Below are 23,041 nucleotides of genomic sequence, written 5' to 3' on the forward strand. Positions count from 1 at the left end.
CATAAATGTTTACAGTACTCTATCAAATTGTGGTTTGAGCAGCGAAATCTACTTAAGAAGATTCGAAACTGTTTTACACTAACACTATCGATATAGAACTCAAAAGCTACACCTTCTTTGAGCCTACAATAAAAATCCAATTTCGAAACAAGTATAATACCAGATGACCACAACTGGTTATCTATATCAATACATCTTTGCTTAAATAATGATATGAAAGTAGAGATATTTCCAACACTTTGACTGGCCCACACATTGCCAAAACCATAACTGTACAAAAGAAATTTCACCTTAAAAGCCCAACAATCTATGCCTTTTTCAGCAAGACAATACTGATACTCATATACCTTATTTAAGATTACATTGTGACACCAGTTGTCAGCTTGATGTGGGAACACTGCCCTAAGTAATGAAGGTCTAAGACCTTTGTGGCGAGACCCTCGAGCACGTGTTGGTGTTGACAATACTACCAACAAAATTGGGGCAAATCTGATTCGAACCCAGGATCATACCTATCTGGAATCAGTGGGACACTGCTCTACCAGTGACTTATGGCACAGACTAAAGGACAGCCGGTGTCCGCAATCTAATGCTTAACACTGAGTACTCGTGTGAAAGTGTCTTTTTGTATCAAACATCAGCACAAATCACTGAACGATTTTACAATTTTGTCGAGGTGCAGTATTTGAAATGTAAAAGGTACAACTAACCAGCTTCAGTTGCTGAGAAATTATCGATGCCATTTGAATGAGGTCGTGGTAACCGATGATGTCACTATGGTCTGGAAAACGCTGTGATGAAATTTCAACGAAGCGATAATTCCAAGGAGAGATAAATTTGATGTAACCCATCCGTATCGTAGGCGAACGTGGGTTTTGGGTGGTATATTTTATTTGTGTATTCCAATCAGGATAACATTCCTGAGTAATATCCAGTGGCATGGCATACCACTAAATTCACTGTTAGTATCAAAAGAGACGTAAGGGAAGACACGGAGGTTATGGAACACGGGGTTCTATTCAGCAGTGATACAGTGTCTCAAGCATATACCAAGCTATGTCCTCACTTAAGACAAATCAAAACAGTAAAAACAGACAAATCAAAATCTATATATTTATGTTTATTTCGTTTCTTACAAGTATTTACCTCACACTTTCAAAATCAACAACTGAATGCACGCCCTCACGATCCACGGTGGGCAGTTATAAAACCATTCCTTGATCGATTATCACCTCAGTTTTCCATGCTTCTGTCCTGCTGTCAGACAAGCTTCCCTAACATAATCCAACATCCATGCTCATGCCATAAGACTGTGAAATTGTGGAGATACTAGGCTCAGCACAGAGCCACATACAATACAAACATCCCTGGTGATGAGAACACTACGGTCAGCAGAATCTGATCACACAACATCAACGTAAAGCTGATAATGTGGAGATACCTGACTGATGAACAATGAATGGACAATGAAATACTGAATGATAGTCAAACCTTTGGTCATGCTTAGAACGTGAATGTGTGGGATGCTAACTGAATACATTTCTATCTACAAAAGAGTTCTTCCAACTCTTGGTTTTATATTGCACATTTTTGTAGGGCTTTTCACCCAGTTAAACCATTCCTACTGAAAAAGATTTCATGGAGGGAAAGTGTGTACTTGTTACTGAAAATCATACCATGTTATAAATACAAATCAGCACATTTCATACCAAACAGTCCAACATAGTTGCTTGAGCTAAATGAAAGGTGGTAAATAGTAAGAAATAAAACAACAATCATAACAAAGTGTTTTCTTTAAATAAATAGTCAAGATAAAATGGCATCTAAAAAGGGCACATAAGAATGCCTCTTTGTAACATTCTCGGAAACTGTAAATGGCTGTCATGCATAAGCCTTTCAACTAAATTAAAACAAAATAAAATAATTACTTCTGATTTAGTGCTGTTAAAATTTCAAAGAAATCATTTGCAACGTTTCTGATTTAGAGTTCCATTCTACACAAGAAAACAAGGAAATGACCACATAAGAATTTCAACTGAACATAACTTTTTCTCAGCGCACATACTGCTGTAATAATATTGTTTCATCACAGTTACAAAAAACCTGTTGACAAACCAGTGTCAAAATAGGTATAATACACACAGAGGAATTGTAAATACACTTCGATTCAAAATCTTTCAACATCATAGGAAAAGTTCACGAGTAAGTTAATGCCATAAAATGCAAGTCCTTGATCCCAAACCTAAATCCTAATGCCAGAAGATCCTTATATAATTGTAATAGAATGCATGTCTAAATCTACAGTTTGGTCAAACCTAGGGTAATGTGACAACAGAAAATTTTGACTTCTGGTATCTCCGAGTGAAATGATGATGTTGGTGAGAATTGTTCTGAACACAGAGACCCACATTGAAGTAGGTAATGGCAGTTACTGCTACGGACATGAAGAGGAATGGATTGTTTATCTCCCTTTATCGGATCCTTGTGAAAAGGTTCAAGACAGACTTGGATTCCTGAAGAAGAAAATATATATTTATTATTCCTAATTGAACATTGAGATCGTATATTGGTGAAAAGAGGAAAGAAAGATACATATGGTTATAGGTTGCTGAGAATCTTGTTATCACAATTTTCAGCTGTTTCATACTATATGATCATTTATGCAAAATGCTACATTTCTTGAAAAAAAGACATATCAGACAATTTTTGTTATTGCTGTATAAGTGACTAGCTTTGAAAAATAAAATGGCAACATTCCAGCAATCAATTATGATAAAAAATTCCTCAAAATATTTGAAACTTTTCAAATATCTTTAAAAATGAATCAGCATAAACAGGACAAAAAAAACCTAATCATGACAATTTTCTGAGACATTTCACTTTTATTGAAGAGATTCCTGATGGAAGCCAAATAGTGTGTTCAACAGGAGATCATTTTACCTTTGTTGATCTAGTTTTGCTAAAGACATTCCAGAAGCGAAGTGTTTCATCCCCTGCCCCGGTGACGATAGCTTCCCCATCTGGAGACATAGCCTGTAACAAATTGAAATACACATGTAAGTCAATGCATCTTGCAAAGGATCCAACAGCAACATACATTCACACCACCACAATGACATGAGCCTAGAGTTTTCATGTCTTAATTACAGTATCAAAGTTGAGGGATAACAGTTCTTCAATTAATTTTTACCATGGTTATTGTCTATCAATATAGAGAAAAAAATTGAAATAAACAAAATTAAAAAAATTCACATTTGCTTTGATTTCCACTTTTTATTCTTGGAATTCAGCAGAATTCAAAACCCAATATCAAGAACAAATGTCTTGCCTAAGGCATAACATATTGAAATTGTATGACCTTAAAATACAGGTCACGAAGACTCCAATGTAAATATCTTCTGCATCAAACATCAACTAATTATGCAGCAGTCATGATGACAGCTGCTGAGTATAGTTGATATTGTAAGACATATTCATGGACACTCCCTGTACAGAGCCACAAAGTTCTAATATGAAATGCATCAGTCATATAATGTTTGTATTTCTAAGGATTGTTTGCATCTCTGCTTTGACTTTAGAAGTCATTTACATGTTAGATAGCAAGAATTTCCATTTGCATATGTGGAAAACGCTGTGTCTGTTCTGCATGACGGTAAAAACAATGCAATCAAATGTGTTCAATTTCATTCGAACATTGATTTTGTTTTGTAAGTTAAAGACGAATAAGCAGACTACTTACCAGATATAGCACTCTGTAAGAATGTCCTGTCAGTTTGGCAATCTGCACTAGTGACGGATATTTCCAGACTAGGATTTGGTTTTGTGAGTACCCATGAGTGCTGACCTGAAAGTGAATAATCACAAACCTGAAGAAACTGGAGCAGATGATTTTTTATTTAATCAAGGATTCGTCAACACATGCAGAGTCCAATTTTTGGGCCCCATGAGTGCAGAAAATGTCTGAAAAATCCTAAACAGGAATTTGAAATTTCCCAATGAAATTCAGGAAAATAAAAAAAATAATAAAAAAATTAAAAAAAAATGCATAGTTTCGGCCAAAACTTGCACTTTAGAACCTTCACTAAATGATTCAGTGTATGTATTTACCCTTACAGTATCCTTCATGATCATGGCCTGGTGATAAATATAGACTGAGAATAAACTGATATTACCATTACCAATGTAAAAACAACCTCAGTACATGTTCCCAATTACATCAGTAACAATCGGCAGAAAATTAGTCTGCTCAGAGTTACTTCCCTTCTACTCCAGTTAATGTCCAACTTACCAATTCATTTGAGTGTTTTGACCATGCCAGATTACAGACTTGTGACCCTGTGTCTACACACTGTAGAGGCTGACCAGTTAGAGTGTTCCAGAACCTAATACATCGGTCAGCTGTTCCACCACCGCTGGCCAGCAGACCGTGTTGATGCGGGGACCATGCTATGGCCTTAACTGCTGCTAAATGTTCAGTGTATGTTTGCACTGGATTCACACTTGTCATGTTCCAAACAAACAGTTTATTATCATTTCCACCTGATGCTAAGTGTTGGTGATCTGGGGACCACTTCAAACCACAAACCTGGAATAAAGATTATACAGTTTACAATTCACCATTAAAAAACAAGAAAACTTGTATACACAATGCTCAACAATTTTTGAAGGAAATATAAGTACAAATGAGATATATTCACACCAAAAAGACGTACACAGATGTGACCACATATTTTACAATGTATACTGATTTGGGTGGAAATTTCAATGGAAGAGGGTCACTATTATTTTTTGCAGTATGGCTGGTAGTTGGATGTGAAGGTTTATCTTTACGAACCCCCTGGAACCTTTTATTTATCTGTAATGGGCTAGATGCCCTTACCTCCTGTCTGTGTCCACCAAGCCGACGTTCAGGGGCAACACTGGGTGTTCGTATATCCCGCTGTAAGATGAGACGATCTCGACTGCCAGAGGAGAGAATGTCACCATTCCATGCCAGCGAGCCTAAACCAAAATATATTCACATTCACAAAGAGTCTGATAATACTAAGTAAAGAAATTCAACACAAGTTTTGGTCTGACAAGAGATGTGCAGCTGCAGTATTCACACAAATCATTGCATGACAACAGGAGGGTTCTTCTACCTACCCACTCTAGCGCTGTGTCCTTCTAGAGAGTTGATTTTCTTGTTCACGGACACATCCCAGATCTGTACATAGCCCTTGTGTGTCCCCACTGCAACTAGATTGCCCTGCAGAACATGTTAAAAACAATGTTTACATTGTCATATTGAAATTCAATTTACAATAAAAACTGACATCATCAATGTTATAAAGGAACAAAATATAATCCATCCATTTCAACCTGTCCTTTTCAGTAACAATGTAATGTGCAACACAGATTATTTGTAAATTCTCCATATCTGTTCACATTTTGCCGATATCTCTGTGTTTGCTGTTACTGTTAACATCAACAGTTTCACCTCCATCATGAACATAGGGAATTCCCACAATGCTGGTCAGATTATATGACCAGACACTTTCATGTTTTGCCAGTATGCTGTAGAGTAACACAAGGCTAAGAGTCAGTGCAGATAGGTATTGAAGGTATGAATACAAAAGCATCAAGAAAGTATCTAAAAAGGTTTCTAATAGCATCCATTCATGAGAATATGTTTCAGAATTCAGGTATTAGTTCTACAAGTATCTTCCCATGTGCTATGACTTACGCTGACTCTCTCTGACCAGGACACGGAGGTGACAGTGTCATTATCTTGAGACAAATCACACAATCGGGTCACCTGTAATACAATATACCAAACATAAGATTGCAACTTGTCACAGTACATGTAATTGCTTAAACAATATGGACTCCCTTGAACTAAAAGCATATACATTATACATATGCAAGTGACTAGATACACAAAATATGAGGACTCTTTCAACCTTTTCAGTGAATTCTGCAATCCCAAACCAATCCAAAGCTTGAAACTGAAGGTACATACCTGTTTGTACATTACTGGATGATCCGATGAACTCTGGATTTTAACAAAAACACTGGGAGATATATTTAATGGGCAATATTTGTGTTTGTAGTCTTGTTAGTGTTAAGTTTAGATGGTTAAGTGCTATTCTATCATTAAACAGGGTGAATAGAACGATATTACAACAGGGTCAAAATAAATAAACACAGCAGGAACATAATGAAACAAAAATGATTCTAAATATTTCAAGATTCATAACTACACAATGCAAAATTAGGAGTGGGGATATTTGAAACAGTTCATCCACAGGCAATAACACAAAACTTGGTATGTACCTTAGTTCTTCATACTCATTATTTGACTGAATCTATCAAGATACCGACCGACATAATCCCTTGTGGAAAACATTGAAGTCTGCCAACTACACCTAACAGTATGTTAGTGAAATCTTTTATTGAAAGATTTATTCAGAGCTGTTGCTGGACCAGCAATGTACACCTAATACATGTCAGAATTAGACACTTGTTAGGAATTCCCACTCAACCAACGAAAATATATAACTGGTGATGCATTGCAAAAGTTACTCCACTCTCTCATTTAAGTTTATAGATTACCACTTTTAATGACATTTTTCACAAAGGTCTTAATACTTGTAGAGGAACAGCTGTGAATGCTATATTAGAATCACAATCTTCAATGAATACATGGATGGCTGGTTGGTAATTGAATAGTGACATGTAAACGCTAAAGGAAAGGCATGTGTATTTTCAGGCTGGTGTATTCATGGTTTTCATCAGCTATACATGTATTACTGTGTGTATATTTACCTTGCCATTAACCTGTTCAATGTAAACCTTGCCATTAACCCGTTCAATGTAAACCTTGCCATTAACCCGTTCAATGTAAACCTTGTCTAATACTTCACAAAGAACTTTTTGTTGTCATAATCTTAATAACTGGCACATGTTTTACAACTTAATACAATGTGCGTCATTCCCACTAATAGTTCAGAGTCACATGTAGGGTTGGTAGTTAGGCAGACTTCATTGCTGTTCAAAACTACATCTGTTAGACAAACCTGACTGGTACATGCACTCCAGAGATACACTGACGTCCCCAACCCAACACTCAGGACGTTCTGAGATGACCAATCAACCAGGTTCAAGTAGAAGTCATCCTGAAGCTCCGGGGCATCTAGCACTTTGAAGGGAATTTTGGATATCTTCCTTACAGCCTGAAAAATTGGAATATTTCAGTACTGTACTCTCTGCAAACATATCACAGATGGCAGATGGTGGACCTGGTGATTAAGCCTGACTTACAGAGGGAAGTTTTCTTGTCCACTGTTATGCAGAAACATAAAAATACTGATTACAATCCGTACATTAAAGTATAACAATAAATGAGAGAAGAGCTCTTTCTCATACACTGTTGAAACTTACAGTGTTGGAGATAGTTACACGTTCATTGTCCCTCTGGACATCACACCTCTCCCCAACACATCACATGGTTATGGTCCGTAATTGTGAAATCATATGTATGAACATACAGGTCTCCTAATCTGCTGGTATTGTAACATATTTCAAGTCTTCTGAACAAGCCTCAAACAAACTCAAATTTTCAACACTTTGTTTAATACTGTGATGATTGTTCTTGTGTCAATATAATATTGATTATCTAGCCTCTAGTCTTTGTCCTTGTTTCAGTCAGCAACAGCAAATATTCCAAATTAGCCAGGGCCTGATGTTTTCTGTTTGGTATGATCAGATGAAACTAGATTATATTCTGGGACTTGGTTCTACTGATACAAGTATAGGCTTCACATGTTTTTTAACTTATATGATTCTAGAGACTGATGTCAATATTTGAAAACATGGAACATAACTTGTCTTATCAAACAAACAGACCTTGCGTGGAGAACGAAGGAGCTTTTGACTTTTACTTCCAACAGGTGATAGAGAGTAAGGTGAAGAGTCGCATGAGTCTCCACCTCGCCGCGGAACATGGTACTGTAATCAATCAACAGGTACATTGTAATCATCATACAGACACAGTAACAATTTGAAGAAATATACTGAGAACTATACACAAGCATTGACAGTCAAGGAAACATCTTTAGCATTTACCTTGGTTTGAAAGATTCATCTTAATTGTAGCTAGTAAATACACTCTCACCATCATTAATGTTCTTTGCAGTTTGGAAGATAGCACATAATTTTCTTAAGTGCTATCACTGTAAATGACAAAAAACTCAATTATAGCTGTATAATAAACATATGCAAAATCAAATCTTACCCGAAAGAGATTTTTGCTTTCTTTTGGAGCTAGTATTCTTCTCTCATCTGTTTGTTGATCCTAAACAAAATTACAAAAAAGAATGAAAACTAGCTGCATTATAGATCATGCTTAATGACAATTACATACATACTAAAATGTTTATCTATAAATGGTAAATTTAAGTTGCTACAACAAGTAGAAAGAAATCTTTCTACACAGGAAAACTGTTTTTATCAACAAGAGAATGTTTCTTCTATTTTTTTTAACATGACAACCTTCTATACTTACCTGATAAACATGACGGGTGAATGAACAATGTAATTGTGATAATGAAAACAAACCTTTAAGTCATCAATGCCAGCAGAGAGTAGTTCATTCTTCAGCAAACACGAATATGCTAAACCATCTTTGCTCGTTTCTGTACTGGTTTCTTTTCCTTTCCTTGTTTGGCTAGGGGACTGAACTGTGTTTTCCTGAAATAGTTATGAAGGTAATTGTCATGATCATTGTATTAAACTACAGGGGAGCAAGCATGAGATACCAAAAGTATCACACTGTGTACTGGTAGTCAAAAGACTCTTCATATGAAAAACCCTTGTGAATGAAATATTAAATACTTACCGGCAGAACATTGAAGTTGATGTGCCAACTTGCACCAGCTCGACTTGGGATGAAACGGTCTCCATATTTCTCTTTGGAAGGGGATGCTACTGGGCTTGTGCTAACAGGCTGAAAAAATAATAATTAAAATAGAATGTGAGCATGGTGTTGGGCTGCATGAGAGATCTTTGTCACCTGATTGGTAGTAATCATGCTAATTTTCACAAATAGCTTAAGTGCTTTTAAAATGTTTAGAGCTGTAGTGTCCATATTATAACAGGAAATTTTATTAAAGTTACATCCTTTGGTTGCTATTACCAAACACAGAATGCTGGATTCTTTGGGGTGTTGATTGCCTTGATTTATATCATATCTAATTGCAAAAGACTGATAAAAATCAATACGAGTACACAACATTCCTGCAAGCTTCCAGCAGTATCCCTGGTTCACCTGCAAAACGTGGACTATTTTAAAAATATTTGACAGTCACAGATTCCAGACATCCTTGAGTACACTGATGTATGTTATTGGGCCTGTGACCATGGTCATGATGGTTACTTACTGCTGTGTCCACTTAATTGACACATTCCATCCCATCTGTAATTGTAACCCCAAAACTGTGTTTCAGGATAATTTGTTCATATTCATTTACCGTGTATATTACTGATTTTTCAATTTAGGTCTGGACAAACTGATTGATTGTAATAAACGGCATGTCGATGAGCAATTATGAAAAAGAAAATCAGCAAATAGTAATTCACTAACAGTTTCAATATTTCTGTTGATATGGTTACCACTACAACAGATAACAGATCATATTTACCATAAACATAATAAACATGAAAAGATAACATAAACTCACTGATGAGAATGGCGATAACTGTCCATTTTGTTGTCTCAGAAGTCTCTTCTCATAATCAGGATCCATGTTCACTGCAGATTCTCGAGTCTAGAGAGTGTTTAATTGCCAAGCAAATGGCAGGGTTGTCACTTTATGTTCTTGTCACCATTTGATCTTCGACCTGTAGATCATAATGAGACATAGCATGTACACTGTTATGTAATAAACAATAAAATAATATATAACAAATACATGTATTCAGCACTTTAATCCCATTTTCATTAGTGTTGGGAATTGGTTGAAATCTCTCTCTGATGATTGGTTCTTAACTAACAAGCAATCATAGAAAAAGATTGGTCACGGTAATTTTCACTTTCCGTATCAGATTATTACTGCAGATAAGTGTAAAGAAAAAAAACATGTTGTTATCTTGTTTTGTTTTTTGTTATATTTAGAAACTGCACAAGTTGCATTTGCAAATTTAACATCCAATGTAAAATTGTGCATCTTGCTACTTTGATGACTAATATATCATTAACATGAACTTCCCAGAGTGTTCAAGATACATTCAGTCACGTGTTTCAAACACTAAAACAGTAGTCCAAATAGGGCTGCAACGAATACACTATGTGGCAAATATGATACATATCATGAATATTGGGTAACGATTAGGAATAGTTATTCACGAATACAGTATTGTTGTTAAGTGATTGATGTACAATATGGTACGCCCATGTTGACAGTTTTGATTTGTCACAGCAATAACCAGTGATCTCATGACACTCAAATTTGATATGTAATAGTTATAGTCGACAGTACCATGTGCGGCCTTGGCAAACTAACATGACTTGCGCACTGCAAGGCTAGTACATATTCAATCCTTGCATATCTCACTTTCCAAAAGTACACAAGGGTTCAAGTAAAACATGCTCCCTTAAAAAAATCGTAAATATTCATTAGTATTCGGTTCTGGTGACCACGAATAACGAATTGAATTCATGAAGGGCTACGGTTCGATTCACCGAATATGCGAGTGAATCGTTACAGCCTTAGTTCCAAAATTGTTTGTATTTGATTATGAGCAAAGCTGATTGATTGCTCGGTTGTTTGGTCACTGTTACCAGCCTTCGATTATTTCAATTAATCGGAACACCACTAACTTTCATTCAACAAAAACTGATCACTGTCAATGTTTAATTATATATTTATATTTGATATGCCTAGATATCTGTTGGGTTCATTGTCAGCACATGTACCCAAAAAATGTCTGTACCTTTTCCCCAGCTGGTAGTTAAAGCACCAGCAGGCTTCAAGCACATGGTTCTATGATTGTATTGGACTTGTGACCACGGTCCAATTGCACTGACGATCTTAACGCTACAATTATTGTAAATCATAAAGATCGCGATCTTGGGCTTCGGCTACAATCGCCATCCACTTGCATAAAGCGATTGTAAGCTAAGATCATTGTAAGTTACAATCGAAACTTACAGTTGGTCCGGACCAATTGTAAGGAGCTAAGATCATTGTAGTCTGTGACAAAATGGTGTCTGTTTCACGCAAATAATCAGCTTTACGTTTGGAGATTGCTTTTATATTGCATAAAACTGTGTGGTTCGCACTTCAACTTCAACAACACGGAGAATGCACAACTGATTTAACGTCGGCTTCATTATTTTTTGCTGTAGTGAACCAAACAACTATTGAGTCGATATCACATAGTACTAGTCCCGCCCGTTTCAATCTTGGAATAAGTGTGAAACAACATACCTTTTTGATAATCAAGGAAAGGATAATAGCAAATGGTGTCTGCGCGGGATTAGCAATGGCTGTGACCTTTTCAAAAACTCAAGGGCAGCTAATCTTAGTTTATACGCAAGATCAGAGTGGTTTCCCTTGGTATATCATGCCGTTGCCGTAGAGTCTGCCATGCCCAATGTATTTAATATTGTGCATGTGACATCGAAGAGCTCCACATATATTTCTTTTCGGTCACATTAGTGTCAGTGATTTTGTCTTAGTTTATCGTTGAAATAATCCACAATTAGATGACGTGCAAAATCAAGTTTCTTTCTCATTCTTAAATTTGAAATTCAGTCGGACGAGAGACGAGGGGTTTTATTCTATGCATATAAAACATTATACAAGTACTCATCAAACAAGAAAAAGCACTTGCTGAGGTATTTGAATACACCATGTGGCGAATATGATACGTTTCATGAATATTGGGTAAAATACGAATATTTATTCACAAATACAATATTGTAGTTAAGTGATTGATGTACAATATCGACACCCATGTTGACAATTATGATTTGTCACAGCAATAACCAGAGATCTCATGACACTCCAATTTGGTATGTAAGTAATAGTTATGGTCGACAGCACCATGTGCAGTCTTGGCAAACTAACTACTAACTGAAAATTTCAGTTTGAGGCATTTCGGTTCATTCCAAGCCACGCGGTTTCTTGTAGATTACGGAAAAAAGACGAGTGTGCCAAATGGCATCGGGTCCATTCGGCAATTGTCCGTAGATTAAAATCACGAGACACCAAGTCTACCCGTAACCTTCGTAATTGTCCGTGACCTATTCGACTCTTTCCGTTCATTTCCGTGACGTCACAGGAATGACTCGATAAATTTGCACACTGTGTAACAGTGTGGACGTAGCTCAGTCGGTTAGCTGTCGAGCTAACAATCCGAAAGTCGCGGGTTCTCGTACGACGGGTTCTCACAAACTGGTTGCTTGTCTTAATGACACGTGACCCACGGCAGAGATTGTCCTCAAGAGAAGTTGTGCTGTATTCTAAAGGTGCTCCAAAATATGTACATTTTAAGAATACTATATAAACTGTGGCAATAGTATTATTAACATCACTGAAGTCAGGATTGCCGGGAGATTACGGTAATCAAATACTTGTTGCATTGTTTCATGCATTATGAAAATAGATAATGCTGTACATATATTGCCACACTAGGGTCCATTATTTAACAGTGAAAGAGAACAGTGCTAACAGATGACACGTTGAACCAAGGAGACTCTTTGCATCAAGTTCTGGTTAAAATGGTTAAGAATGGACATTCAAATACTGGCTTCTAACTAACTCTATCAAAAAGCAAATATCCTTTAACTGAGAACGTTATTCCTGGATCTGCTTAGACTTAGAGATGGTTGTAGTAATTTTGAAACCGATGCAAGTTTAGTACAACATATTGAGATGTCTGCCCATTTCACACGCAATGCAGACTATGACAAAGCGTTAACTGCAAAAGCAAAATAGTAGTCTCATCTTTTCCGAGTACTTGAACTAACCAAACACTGAGAGGCGTTGCTTCGCTATCGAATGTAACTTCAGAGTGTTTCTGTTTTTCAAGTTAACTCACTGCGAAAACGAGCGAAAAATAGATATAACACATTACTAAATAATTTTTTAAAAGTGCTCTTCTCATTGATCGAAATAAATTCAAAATGCACACCTTATTAACTTACCAAAAGGATTATTTGTTAATCCAGATGTGCTAAAATCAAAAATTATTCCTACGTTGACAAAGTTTGTTGTTCTACTCCAGCAAGATGGCGTCGGTTGCAATGCATGATGGGAGTTAGTTGTTCATCGTGAAATATGTCTAAATCTACTTTACAACTGAAATGCTTGAGTTTGAATATGTTTTACTTTATAAGAAATGTACAGCTTATATTTTGATAAAAATAAATGCTATTTGTATTTTCGAGCAAAAGCACTTCCTTAGCAACCAAGGGTGGCAACGTTATCATTATCCAAGATGGCAGCAGCAGGGGAAGGGCGCAGTGAAAGAACCCCAGAACGTTGTTCACCAAAATGCAATATTATGTGAAACTATTAGAAAGGAGCAAAGGCATCAGAAGATTTACACGAACTACAGTGTAAATCCATACAAAAAGAGTAAGTAAAAGATTCGCAACTACTAAAAACACCACAGTATATTTGATTGAAATTATTGATGACTGTGTGAAGAACTTCAAGAAGGACCATCACAATATGCCCTGAATAAGTATAGGTGGGTCTCCTATTCTCTCGGGTTTCCTATTCTCGCGGTAAATACGTTTTTCTGCCGAAATCGCCGATACGTTACACTTAGCGGTTGTTTACATCACCGACTGGTAACTATATGAAGTGGACCAAGTCGGTGAATGATCAAAATCTTGCAAGTTGCAGTGTCACGAATATTGGGGAGTTTATACCAACTTCGATATAATCATTACTTTTCCCCGCCCTTTCCGGCAGGATTGCTCTTACATACACTCAATAACGTTAATTCCTGGTAATACCGCGAGAATGGGAGAAGCCTCGTTTCGTCAATGGCGGATGGCATTGTTTATCACCGGGCTCACGAGTGGTAATTCACCTGATGTATCTGGCAGATGTTAGAGAAGTCCCTTCATTTAAAAACAACAAGCAGGAATACGATAAGAATTGTTTGTGTAAATTTTTCAGCCAATATCCGTAAGTACCGCGTGAATAGGAAACACCTTCCTAGATCATAGCTCTTCATAATGCTTGCTATCTAGACTCTATATTCAAACTACTGATTCGCTATTACATTGAGAGAATACAACCATATATATTCACTGTCAAGTTAAACTTTATCATGTCTCAAGCATTATCACCTGAGTGACCCCCCCATCTTCAAGAAAGGTAACAGGCACCTTGCCAGCAACTGTCGTCCAGTTTCGCTTACTTGTGTCTGTGCGAAGAACATATTATTTGCCGACACTTAATGTCACATCTGGAGAAGTATAATATCTTAACTAACCTACAGCACAGCTTCAGTTCGGGGCACTCTTGTGAATCTCAGTTACTACTTACATCCCGTGATATTATGTCAGTGTATGACATGAAACAACAAGTCGACCTCACCATACTAGATTTTTGCAAAGCATTTGACACTGTAGTCCCCCATAAGAAGCTGTTATACAAACTGGAGAGTGAGGCATCAATAACAATTTATTAACATGGATCAAGTCATTCTTAACAACAAGAACCCAATGCGTTGTAGTAGAAGGATAGAGTCATGTCTTGAAACCCCATCGCAGCTCTCGGCTTATAATTAATTTACAGTGATTCAAGTATCATTGTTTATTGACTGGCAAAGCTGGTGTTTTAAGTGTGCAATTTCCCAGCTTTGGAAAACTCTTTTACCGAAATGTTAACCTTTTAATTCAGTTTAATACTTATCTTCTAGGATATATAATATAACTGACCACATGATGAGAATGCCAGTATATTTTGTACTGTTCTCTTGTGCAGGGTTTGCTTCTAGGCTATTGCTTCTAGGCTATTGCATTTAAAGAAATGATCAAACATACAGTTCTCTACACTGTTACTTCAGAGGACCCTTGTATTTCCTGCAAGGGCCCTTAAACTAATAATTAGGGTTCTAGGACCCCCATGTTTGTGAGTTGAGGTAAAAACCTGTGTACCATAAGTTATATTGTCCCTCAATGACATAGATCTATCTACAATGACAAGCAGCAGTTTTCTCTTAATAGTCCAGTCAAAATGTGACAAAACCTCCAAATAATTGGTACAGAAATGATTTGAGTGTTTTCAACATGTTTAAGTTATAACTAATGAGTATAAAAAAGTCCTCCCTTGAAATATGAAGCTAAGTCCTATTTTGGGGGGTAAAAGGTTTAAAAATTGAAATCTTCAGTAAACAATTTTTAAAATCTCATATTGAGACACAAATTTACCTTTTTATATATATATTTTTAAAGAGTACTCAAGGTACTACCAATAGATGAATTAGAAAAGTCAAATGATGTTATCCGAAGTCCTATTTTGGGGTAAAAGTTAAAAAATTGAAATTTTCAGAGAATATTTCAACAACTTCATATTGAGACAAAAATGTACTTTTTATGGAGAGAACACAAGGCATTACTAATACATGGGTTATAAAAGTCAAATAGATGTATGCTAGATCCTATTATGGGGTAGAAAAATTGAAAATCTCATACTGAGACCCAGGTGTACTTTTATATGCATATTTTCAGAGGACACATGGAACTACAAATACATGGACTGGAAAAGTCAAATTTTGAATAAAACCATAGATAAAAGACTTTTCAGAGCATATATTTTCTATTTTCAAGGGTAAAATAAACACAACTTCAGGAACATGCAATTTAGTTCCTCTTTTTGCCTCATCAAAGTTATGATTAATCTGAAAGGGAACTATCCTCTATCAATATGGAGAAGCTGTTATATATCTAAAACCAACACATATTCATTCATAAACTTTGAACAGAGAGAGAGATCAAGTTATGAACTTGAGCCCTGTGCTATTTTAAGATGTTGAAATGTGTATTTATTGTTTCCTTGCCAATACGTTTGACTTTGTCCATGGTAGTATACTTGAAGCGGATATATCCAAACCCAATAGGAGTTCAGTTAAGAAACTAAGTGGTGCCTTTGCTCTCCAGGTAGTTGTTCATGACACTACGTTTACTAAAAGAAGAGTGTATTTATTGCTAAAGACTGAAATCCACATCAATATATTTCTGCTGTAACCTCATGGAACCGATTGAAGTACAGGGGACCAGATCATGCATGATGGAAGTTCCATGTCAACATATGAGTGACAAATTCTCACAGTAAATCCATTACAGTGTCCTATGTGAGATATTATCTGTCGAATACAACCAGCTGACTTCCACGTGAATATGAATCTGTGTAGATTACTTGACTCTGGTTAACCTAATATATGTGGCTTGTCTAGACCGCTCACACACACGTAAGTTGAGCAAATACAGCTTTGAGTCTGGGATCCAGGTTAACCCATGCTTGTCGTAAGAGGCGACTAATGGGATCGGGTGGTCAGGCTCGCTGACTTGGTTGACATGTGTCATGGTATCCCATTTGCATAGATCAATGCTCATACTGTTGATTACTGGATTGTCTGGTCCAGACTTGATTATTTACAGACCGCCGCCATAGCTGTAATATTGCTGAGTGCAGCGTAAAACTAAACTCACTCACTCACCCATACATAGTTGTACACAATGAACAAAAGTGCGTCCAGTAAGGGGTAAGCACAATAAAGAGAACAGCAAAAGGGTATCGCGGAACACAGGGAACTTCAAAACTTCTAGTCTGATATATTTTCACTGTCAGTGACAACTGAAATAACATTTTCACTCACTACAAGGAGCGTAAGTTAATGATTTTTCCAATTTTAAGAAAAAGATGTTTTTCAGTAAAAATATGTGTTATATATCTAATTTATGTGAATCAGTTTCAAGTTTTTTCATGAAGATTTCAGTCTGTTTTTTAAATGATTTCAAATCAGATAAAAAAAAATACCAGTTATACTATAAATATTTGCAAGGGTTCACCCAATTCTGCTCACATAAGTGGGGCGGTGGGGTAGCCTAGTGGTTAAAGCGTTCGCTCGTCATGCTGAAAACCCGGGTTTGATTCCCCAAATGGGTACAATGTGTGAAGCCCTTTTCTATTGTCCCCCGTGTGATATTGCTTGCATATTGCTAAAAGCGGCGTAAAAATATATTCACTCACTCTGCTCACATAATAATATGTAGTTGCCAGTTAAAGTTAAAAGAGAACAAACTTATCCTTCAATCACCTTTTGAATTTTAAAAAAAATTAATAGCATAGTAAATATAAATGGTATCATATTTTCCTAATCTATCATTCTGGCATATGTTTCTTCAAGTTCTGCTAAATCCTGATACAGAATGTCCCATTTATCACCAAGGTGTGTAGTCTTACATGACCGCAGTGCATATATATAGTTCTTATTATGGGAGCAGAATCACCCCAGTCCTCCTCCTCATCACTTTTAATTGTAGCTTTTAGCTGTCTTTTTAATCCTTTATCTATTTGGTGAACTATTGCCTAATCTAGTTTGAGTTTTATAAAAGATATAACCTTTCCTTTCCATTCTGCTACTTCAAGCTATTGTAAACCAAGGGGAGATAACTCTCATTTACTTGTTTCCAGTGTGCTGGAGTGTCCAAAATCCAAGTTCAAACCTCATGTCATAAATTGTTTTCAGTTTTAATTTTCATTATTTACTATTCTGTATGCTTCAGGTGTATGTTTTGCAGGATTTTATACCATTTTCTGGACTTAGTTTCAGATTTTCAAAAAATAATTGAAAAATACTATTTTTCATAGTTTTTGCCCTCAAAAAGACACTTAGCATCAACATCCAAGGGAGGACTTTTTATATATTGTTTCTATAACTATTGTAAACGATATAAACACAAAACCATATCTGTACCAATTGTTTGGAGGTTCAGTGTTTTTTCCACTAATTTTACTGGACTATTACACGTAATCCATTAACAAGTTCAACTTTGCACTGACAATGCACGAAAATTCATTATACATTACTGATAATAAATTTTGAATGCATCTTAAATTATTTGTCTTTCTTTTCAGTTCATGTAATAACAGGGAAACCTAACTCCAAACATGACACAGAAGAAGGAGAAGAAGACAGTAAGTTTAGTTTCTGAGATATTGTAGGAGAACATCCAGTGAATGACAAACCATGAATCTGTGATCCACAGTATCTACTTTTCTGTGCAACAAAACCAGTGTTCTTAAATTCAGAGATATTATTTACAGATGATGAGGGGCTTATGCACTTTAACTGTGAATCCATGCTCCTTTAACAATCTAGGGAAGAAAGGGTACCAGTTACTAAAGGGAGCCAACAATTGGTTTTCAGGGAGATGATCTGAACATATTATCAGAACTTGTTTCAGGACATGTATTGTAAGTGCATTTGTGTGGTTGAGAAATTTGTTTCAAAGTACTTAGAGAAAAATTGATTGTTATCGAATATTTATTTGACATATCAGTTTACTGAGGATCCGGTGTTAAAGGGAATAAGGATAACTATTGCAAGGTTTGTCAATGAACCAACTGAGAGGACCAGTGTGTTCATGACTGGGAAGCTCTCTACCTACCCAATGGATGTTCATGTGAAAATGAGTATTTTCCTCTGAATTGCATGCTAACACTCAAACTTGATTCTTGGAAGAGAGTCCACCTTGGGGTACTTATAAGCATTTAAATGTCATTTTAAATCCCTACGACAGTTGTAACTATATTTGAATAAAATATTTACAAAACTCGTTTTCGTTTTGTTCAACCACCCCTACACCTCTACAGGTTTGTTCAAATTTATTTGGTTCACACTGTGACATTTTGTTACCTGTTCCGGTCATTATTTGTAACATACATAAGCACCCTTAACAGTGTGATTTTGACAACTTGATAAGCTGAATGAATTCTGTTTTCAGGTCATTTCTTGTCAGTCATCAACAGAGCATCCCTGGAACCGGTGAAGAAATATGACTTTCCTCAAACAGAGTCGCAGGAATATGGATGGACGACAAAGCCATTTGTAAGGTTGTTTTAGATATTTGCAGCAGTTAAAGTAGTATTATTATGTTACACTTTGGTTACAGGTACAGGAAAGAAACTGCATATACAAAGACCATTCTTTTACTCAAACATAACCATCTTGTACAACTTTTAAAAATGAAATTTATGGAAAGCAGTTTTTATTTAGTCGATAGAAACAAATATATCAGTTTTCTTCTCCCTTTTAAAAAATGTAATCAGGCGAAGCAATGATCCATGTAGGAGACAAAGGTTTTGTTGTTATTCATGAAGTAACCAGCCCCATACTTGTATGTTCCCATTTATTGGTGGGGGCATGGGGCAGCTGCTGATGGGTGTCACCACAGCTGTAAATGTCAGACACATGCACTACTTTGAGCTGTTCTCTGACATAAAGCTGTCATGCTGTGATATAACTGGGATGCCCATGCTTGTCGTGAGAGTGACTAATGGGATTGGGTGGTCAGGCTCGCTGACTGCGTTGACCACCAATTGTAAAGATCGATGTTCATGATGTTGATCCCTGGATTGTCTGGTCCAGACTCGATTATTATATACAGATCGCCGCCATATAGCTGGAATTTTGCTTAGTGTGGCGTAAAACTAAACTCACTCACTTTTTTTACTCACTCACTGGTAAAAGCTACATTAAACTCACCTTACTCACTCGTATATACCATACCATAATTTCCATTTCAGATTCCCAGAGACCCTACAGACAAGAGGCTGTCTTTCCACAAGTGCAACACTGCCATCACCAAGTACAATGACAAGGCATGGGGCGAGAAGGAACAGCGGGAGAACATGAACTAGCCATACAACATGCAATTATAATTTATAGTTCACAATGTAGTTACTTTCTTTTGTAAATATACACACATTGTGTTCTCAACATTTATTATATCATTACCATGTTGCAAATTGATAAAATCAGATTTCTTTAAAGGAACTGGTAATTATAGTCTAGTGAAATCTTAGTATGCAAGTTACTTGTGAATTAGGCTGCAGATATGTTCTTTAAGTACAAATTGCAAATAATGACAACAGATTAAAACTTAATATATAGCAATTTCTTAGGTACCTCATTGTAGTTTATTTCCAGTGTTTTAGATCATGAATTGGTCCAAATGCCAGAATGGTGTCAGTGAATATTCCTGATATTTTCCAAACCAGTATGTTACTTCAGGTATATAGCCAGTATGTTGGGTCTCCACACATGGTGTCAATAGGGTTATAGTTGTAGCTGTAATGTTAGCTCTGTATGTTCTCTGTGAGAGAACTTCATGTTTAGTGTACTATTTGATCTAACTCTATTTGAATCGTACACAATGTATTTTGTATTCAGACAATCATTTTGGAAGTATAAAATACTAAATGTTACACATTTTCAGTTAGACCTGCAATGATATTACATTTTCAAGGCTCTCAAGAGCTACTTTACCTTTAATTACCTAGTTTTTTTGTTTTCGATTATACAGATAGTATTATACGAGATGACTATTTCCTCTGAACAATGCCAACTGTATATACGTTTCAGGCAGCACTCGTCAGCTGGAACTTGTTTGTGTGTATACTGATACTGTGTGAAAAGTCTTGATTGTATGTCTTGCATGAATGTATATTTTAGTTCACATGTAAAGGACTTTTGTCAAACTAAAGAAATCCATTTTATCATGTTTTGTACTGTTGTTGTCTTTCCATTGATAATTTCAACTTGCAGCATAAGCTACACAGACAGCATTCTTCTGAAATGTTGACTGCCTCTGTGGTGGTGGTTGGAGCGTCCGCCCCAGAGAGTGGGAGGTTGCGGGTTTGTCATACCATAAGACGTTAAAATATGGTACTTTTTGTTCCCTGCCTGGTGCTCGGCATTAATTTGTAAAACAAGGACTGGTCGGCTGGGCGTCAGTATAATGTGTCTGAGTGGGGTATTCATGCTTAACTGCAGCATGGTATCCCAGTGAGCTAGCACTATAAAACCAACTTAAGTCTGGGCATGTACAAGCAGCCACACATACATACCCATGTTGACGTTAGACCCCATTTCACCTCACCACACCTCTGAAATGTTGGTATGGCTTAAGGGTTCCTTGTACTGTACTTTAGATATAGTGTGGTGGTGTTTCCCAGCATCAATTTCACAAGTATCGAGTATCACAAGGAAGTGAACATGGTTTAATGCCACAGTTAGCAACATAACATCAGTTTCACAGTGACCTGTAAACAAGATGGTACTACTTTGAGTATCATCAGAGTATCAAGTTGGGAAGTTCAATATAGACAAACTTTATAGATAACAACTTCTTTTCTTTTGTTAGTGCAACATTTTAATACAGATTGTAGTGCCGTTGTCAAGCAGCAAATATTTCCTGCTTGACAACAGTACATTTGGTTTCCTGCTTGACATGGTACAACTATCTGTATTAACATGTTGCACTCACAAGACAAAAGAAATTGTTATCTAAAATATTTGTCCATAAGGCCAGACCAATTATATTTCTTGTTTTATAGATTTTTGTCCTCAGAAAACCGAAAGGCAGGAGGGAAAAAAATAAAAATAAAATTACCAGTAAAAGTAATATTCCTTCTAAATACTCAAAGTATTTTACTTTTGGCAATTTATGAAATGTGTATGGGGCAAAAAACAATGTAAAAAAATCCTTTTTGTGTAAGTTTACATTTTGGCCAAGAAAAACATCAGGATTTTATTTTTTGAGCGGGGAAAATTTATTATTTTTTTTTCTTATTCTTGAAAAATACGACAGGCGGATCCGTAAAACAAGAAATAAAATTGGTCTGGCCTAAAGATGGTACTTGTTGGTTCTGTGCCAGGCACTCGGCAATATTGGGATAAAACAATGGCTGGATGGCTAAGAGTTGGTATACTGTGTCTGATGTACATGGCAAACTATGTACATGGCAAACTGTGGAGTGGGTGAACACTGTACAAATAAACAAACAATGGAGAAAAGGTGTTAAAGTACTGTCGGAAATATATATGTAAAAAAAAAATGTTTTTAGACTGTTACTCTGTACCCCTAAAATATACACAACTGCAAATAGCATATCTTGAAAATAACCCACATCGGCCTAACTGAGTACTCAGTGGGATGCGTAATAGGATATCCAGAAAAGCATGTTTACTCGTAAAATCGCACAAAACTTAAAAAATCCCCCGAATAGCTGTTGAAAACAATAGATCAGACTATAGATGGCAATTAGGTAGCTCATCCAGGTGTGACAACGGACCGTCGACTCCCTGGCATGGAATGCATGTGCTGCCTGTCGGCACAAGGGGTCATCTCAAAGGTATTTTATAGTAAAATTTCCAAGTTGAGATATGTAAAAGAGTATGATACCCACAGAAAATCTTAAATCAGCCATCATATTAAATGTCTCAAAATATATATGTTGCATCACCACCCGAAGATTGACAGGACTGGATATTATTTGTAAATTATGACATACCATTTACTTACCCAGTTTCATTCCCCTAAAGGATTATCATTCTTATCTTAGCTGATATATCTATCCCCCAGCCCGACCTCAAACGCCGTTTATGACCCCCGTTTTGCTTTTGAGATGACCCCTCCTACCGATTATTTATTTTTTAATTATTTTTTTATGTCAGCCATCGTTTATAATGAAGGTAAGTCTAATTTCAAAATGGGTATTTAAGTGTCCAGTGTCCATTAAAGTGTCCTTTAATTTGTAATACAACATCATCGCACTATAATTTGCATAAAGCCATGGTCTGTTCCAAATAAGTCGCTTTGGACTTGGAAAAAATCCACAATGCTCATTTCTGCACTAATCTCTCCTCAGTAAAGTCTTTCTTTTACGTTTCCTATCTCTCTACCACTGAGACTGTAGTTAGGCCGAACTAAGTTTAACAGATATTGCACACTTTCACATATTAGCTGCAT

The 23,041-nt window shown here is 36.4% G+C and overlaps 2 protein-coding genes across 2 annotated transcripts; one reads left to right on the forward strand and one right to left on the reverse strand.

Moving 5' to 3' along the window:
* Positions 1 to 1,104: 1,104 nt before the first annotated feature.
* Positions 1,105 to 13,278, reverse strand: LOC124264188 (fizzy-related protein homolog). The gene is made up of 14 exons (XM_046698962.1): positions 13,190 to 13,278; positions 9,720 to 9,879; positions 8,879 to 8,986; positions 8,599 to 8,730; positions 8,276 to 8,335; positions 7,888 to 7,989; positions 7,059 to 7,214; positions 5,726 to 5,797; positions 5,146 to 5,248; positions 4,880 to 5,001; positions 4,289 to 4,585; positions 3,740 to 3,844; positions 2,941 to 3,033; positions 1,105 to 2,513 (listed from the first exon to the last, which is right to left on the reverse strand). Exons 2-14 carry the CDS (start codon positions 9,783 to 9,785, stop codon positions 2,472 to 2,474), a joined length of 1,458 nt encoding a protein of 485 aa, XP_046554918.1. The 5' UTR covers positions 9,786 to 9,879; positions 13,190 to 13,278; the 3' UTR covers positions 1,105 to 2,471.
* Positions 12,868 to 20,789, forward strand: LOC124266106 (protein FAM183B-like). The gene is made up of 5 exons (XM_046700921.1): positions 12,868 to 12,876; positions 13,433 to 13,622; positions 18,144 to 18,203; positions 19,013 to 19,116; positions 19,815 to 20,789. The coding sequence occupies exons 1-5, from the start codon at positions 12,868 to 12,870 to the stop codon at positions 19,926 to 19,928; spliced, it is 477 nt and encodes a 158-aa protein (XP_046556877.1). The 3' UTR covers positions 19,929 to 20,789.
* The last annotated feature ends 2,252 nt before the right edge of the window (positions 20,790 to 23,041 follow it).

This window comes from Haliotis rubra, unplaced genomic scaffold, assembly GCF_003918875.1.
Source record: "Haliotis rubra isolate DU_JTF1 unplaced genomic scaffold, ASM391887v1 Scf10, whole genome shotgun sequence".
Lineage (NCBI taxonomy): Eukaryota > Metazoa > Mollusca > Gastropoda > Lepetellida > Haliotidae > Haliotis > Haliotis rubra.

What these genes read in the sequence shown, in the direction of transcription:
- LOC124264188 (XM_046698962.1), bottom strand. Translation starts at nt 9,785, where the DNA reads ATGGATCCTGATTATGAGAAGAGACTTCTGAGACAACAAAATGGACAG. An exon ending in GGAGTGCATGTACCAGTCAG is followed by an intron (nt 5,798 to 7,058) that starts GTTTGTCTAACA and finishes ATTGTATTACAG; the next exon opens with GTGACCCGATTGTGTGATTT. An exon ending in CAAAACACTCAAATGAATTG is followed by an intron (nt 3,845 to 4,288) that starts GTAAGTTGGACA and finishes ATTCACTTTCAG; the next exon opens with GTCAGCACTCATGGGTACTC.
- LOC124266106 (XM_046700921.1), top strand. An exon ending in AGAAGAAGGAGAAGAAGACA is followed by an intron (nt 18,204 to 19,012) that starts GTAAGTTTAGTT and finishes TTCTGTTTTCAG; the next exon opens with GTCATTTCTTGTCAGTCATC. An exon ending in GATGGACGACAAAGCCATTT is followed by an intron (nt 19,117 to 19,814) that starts GTAAGGTTGTTT and finishes TTTCCATTTCAG; the next exon opens with ATTCCCAGAGACCCTACAGA.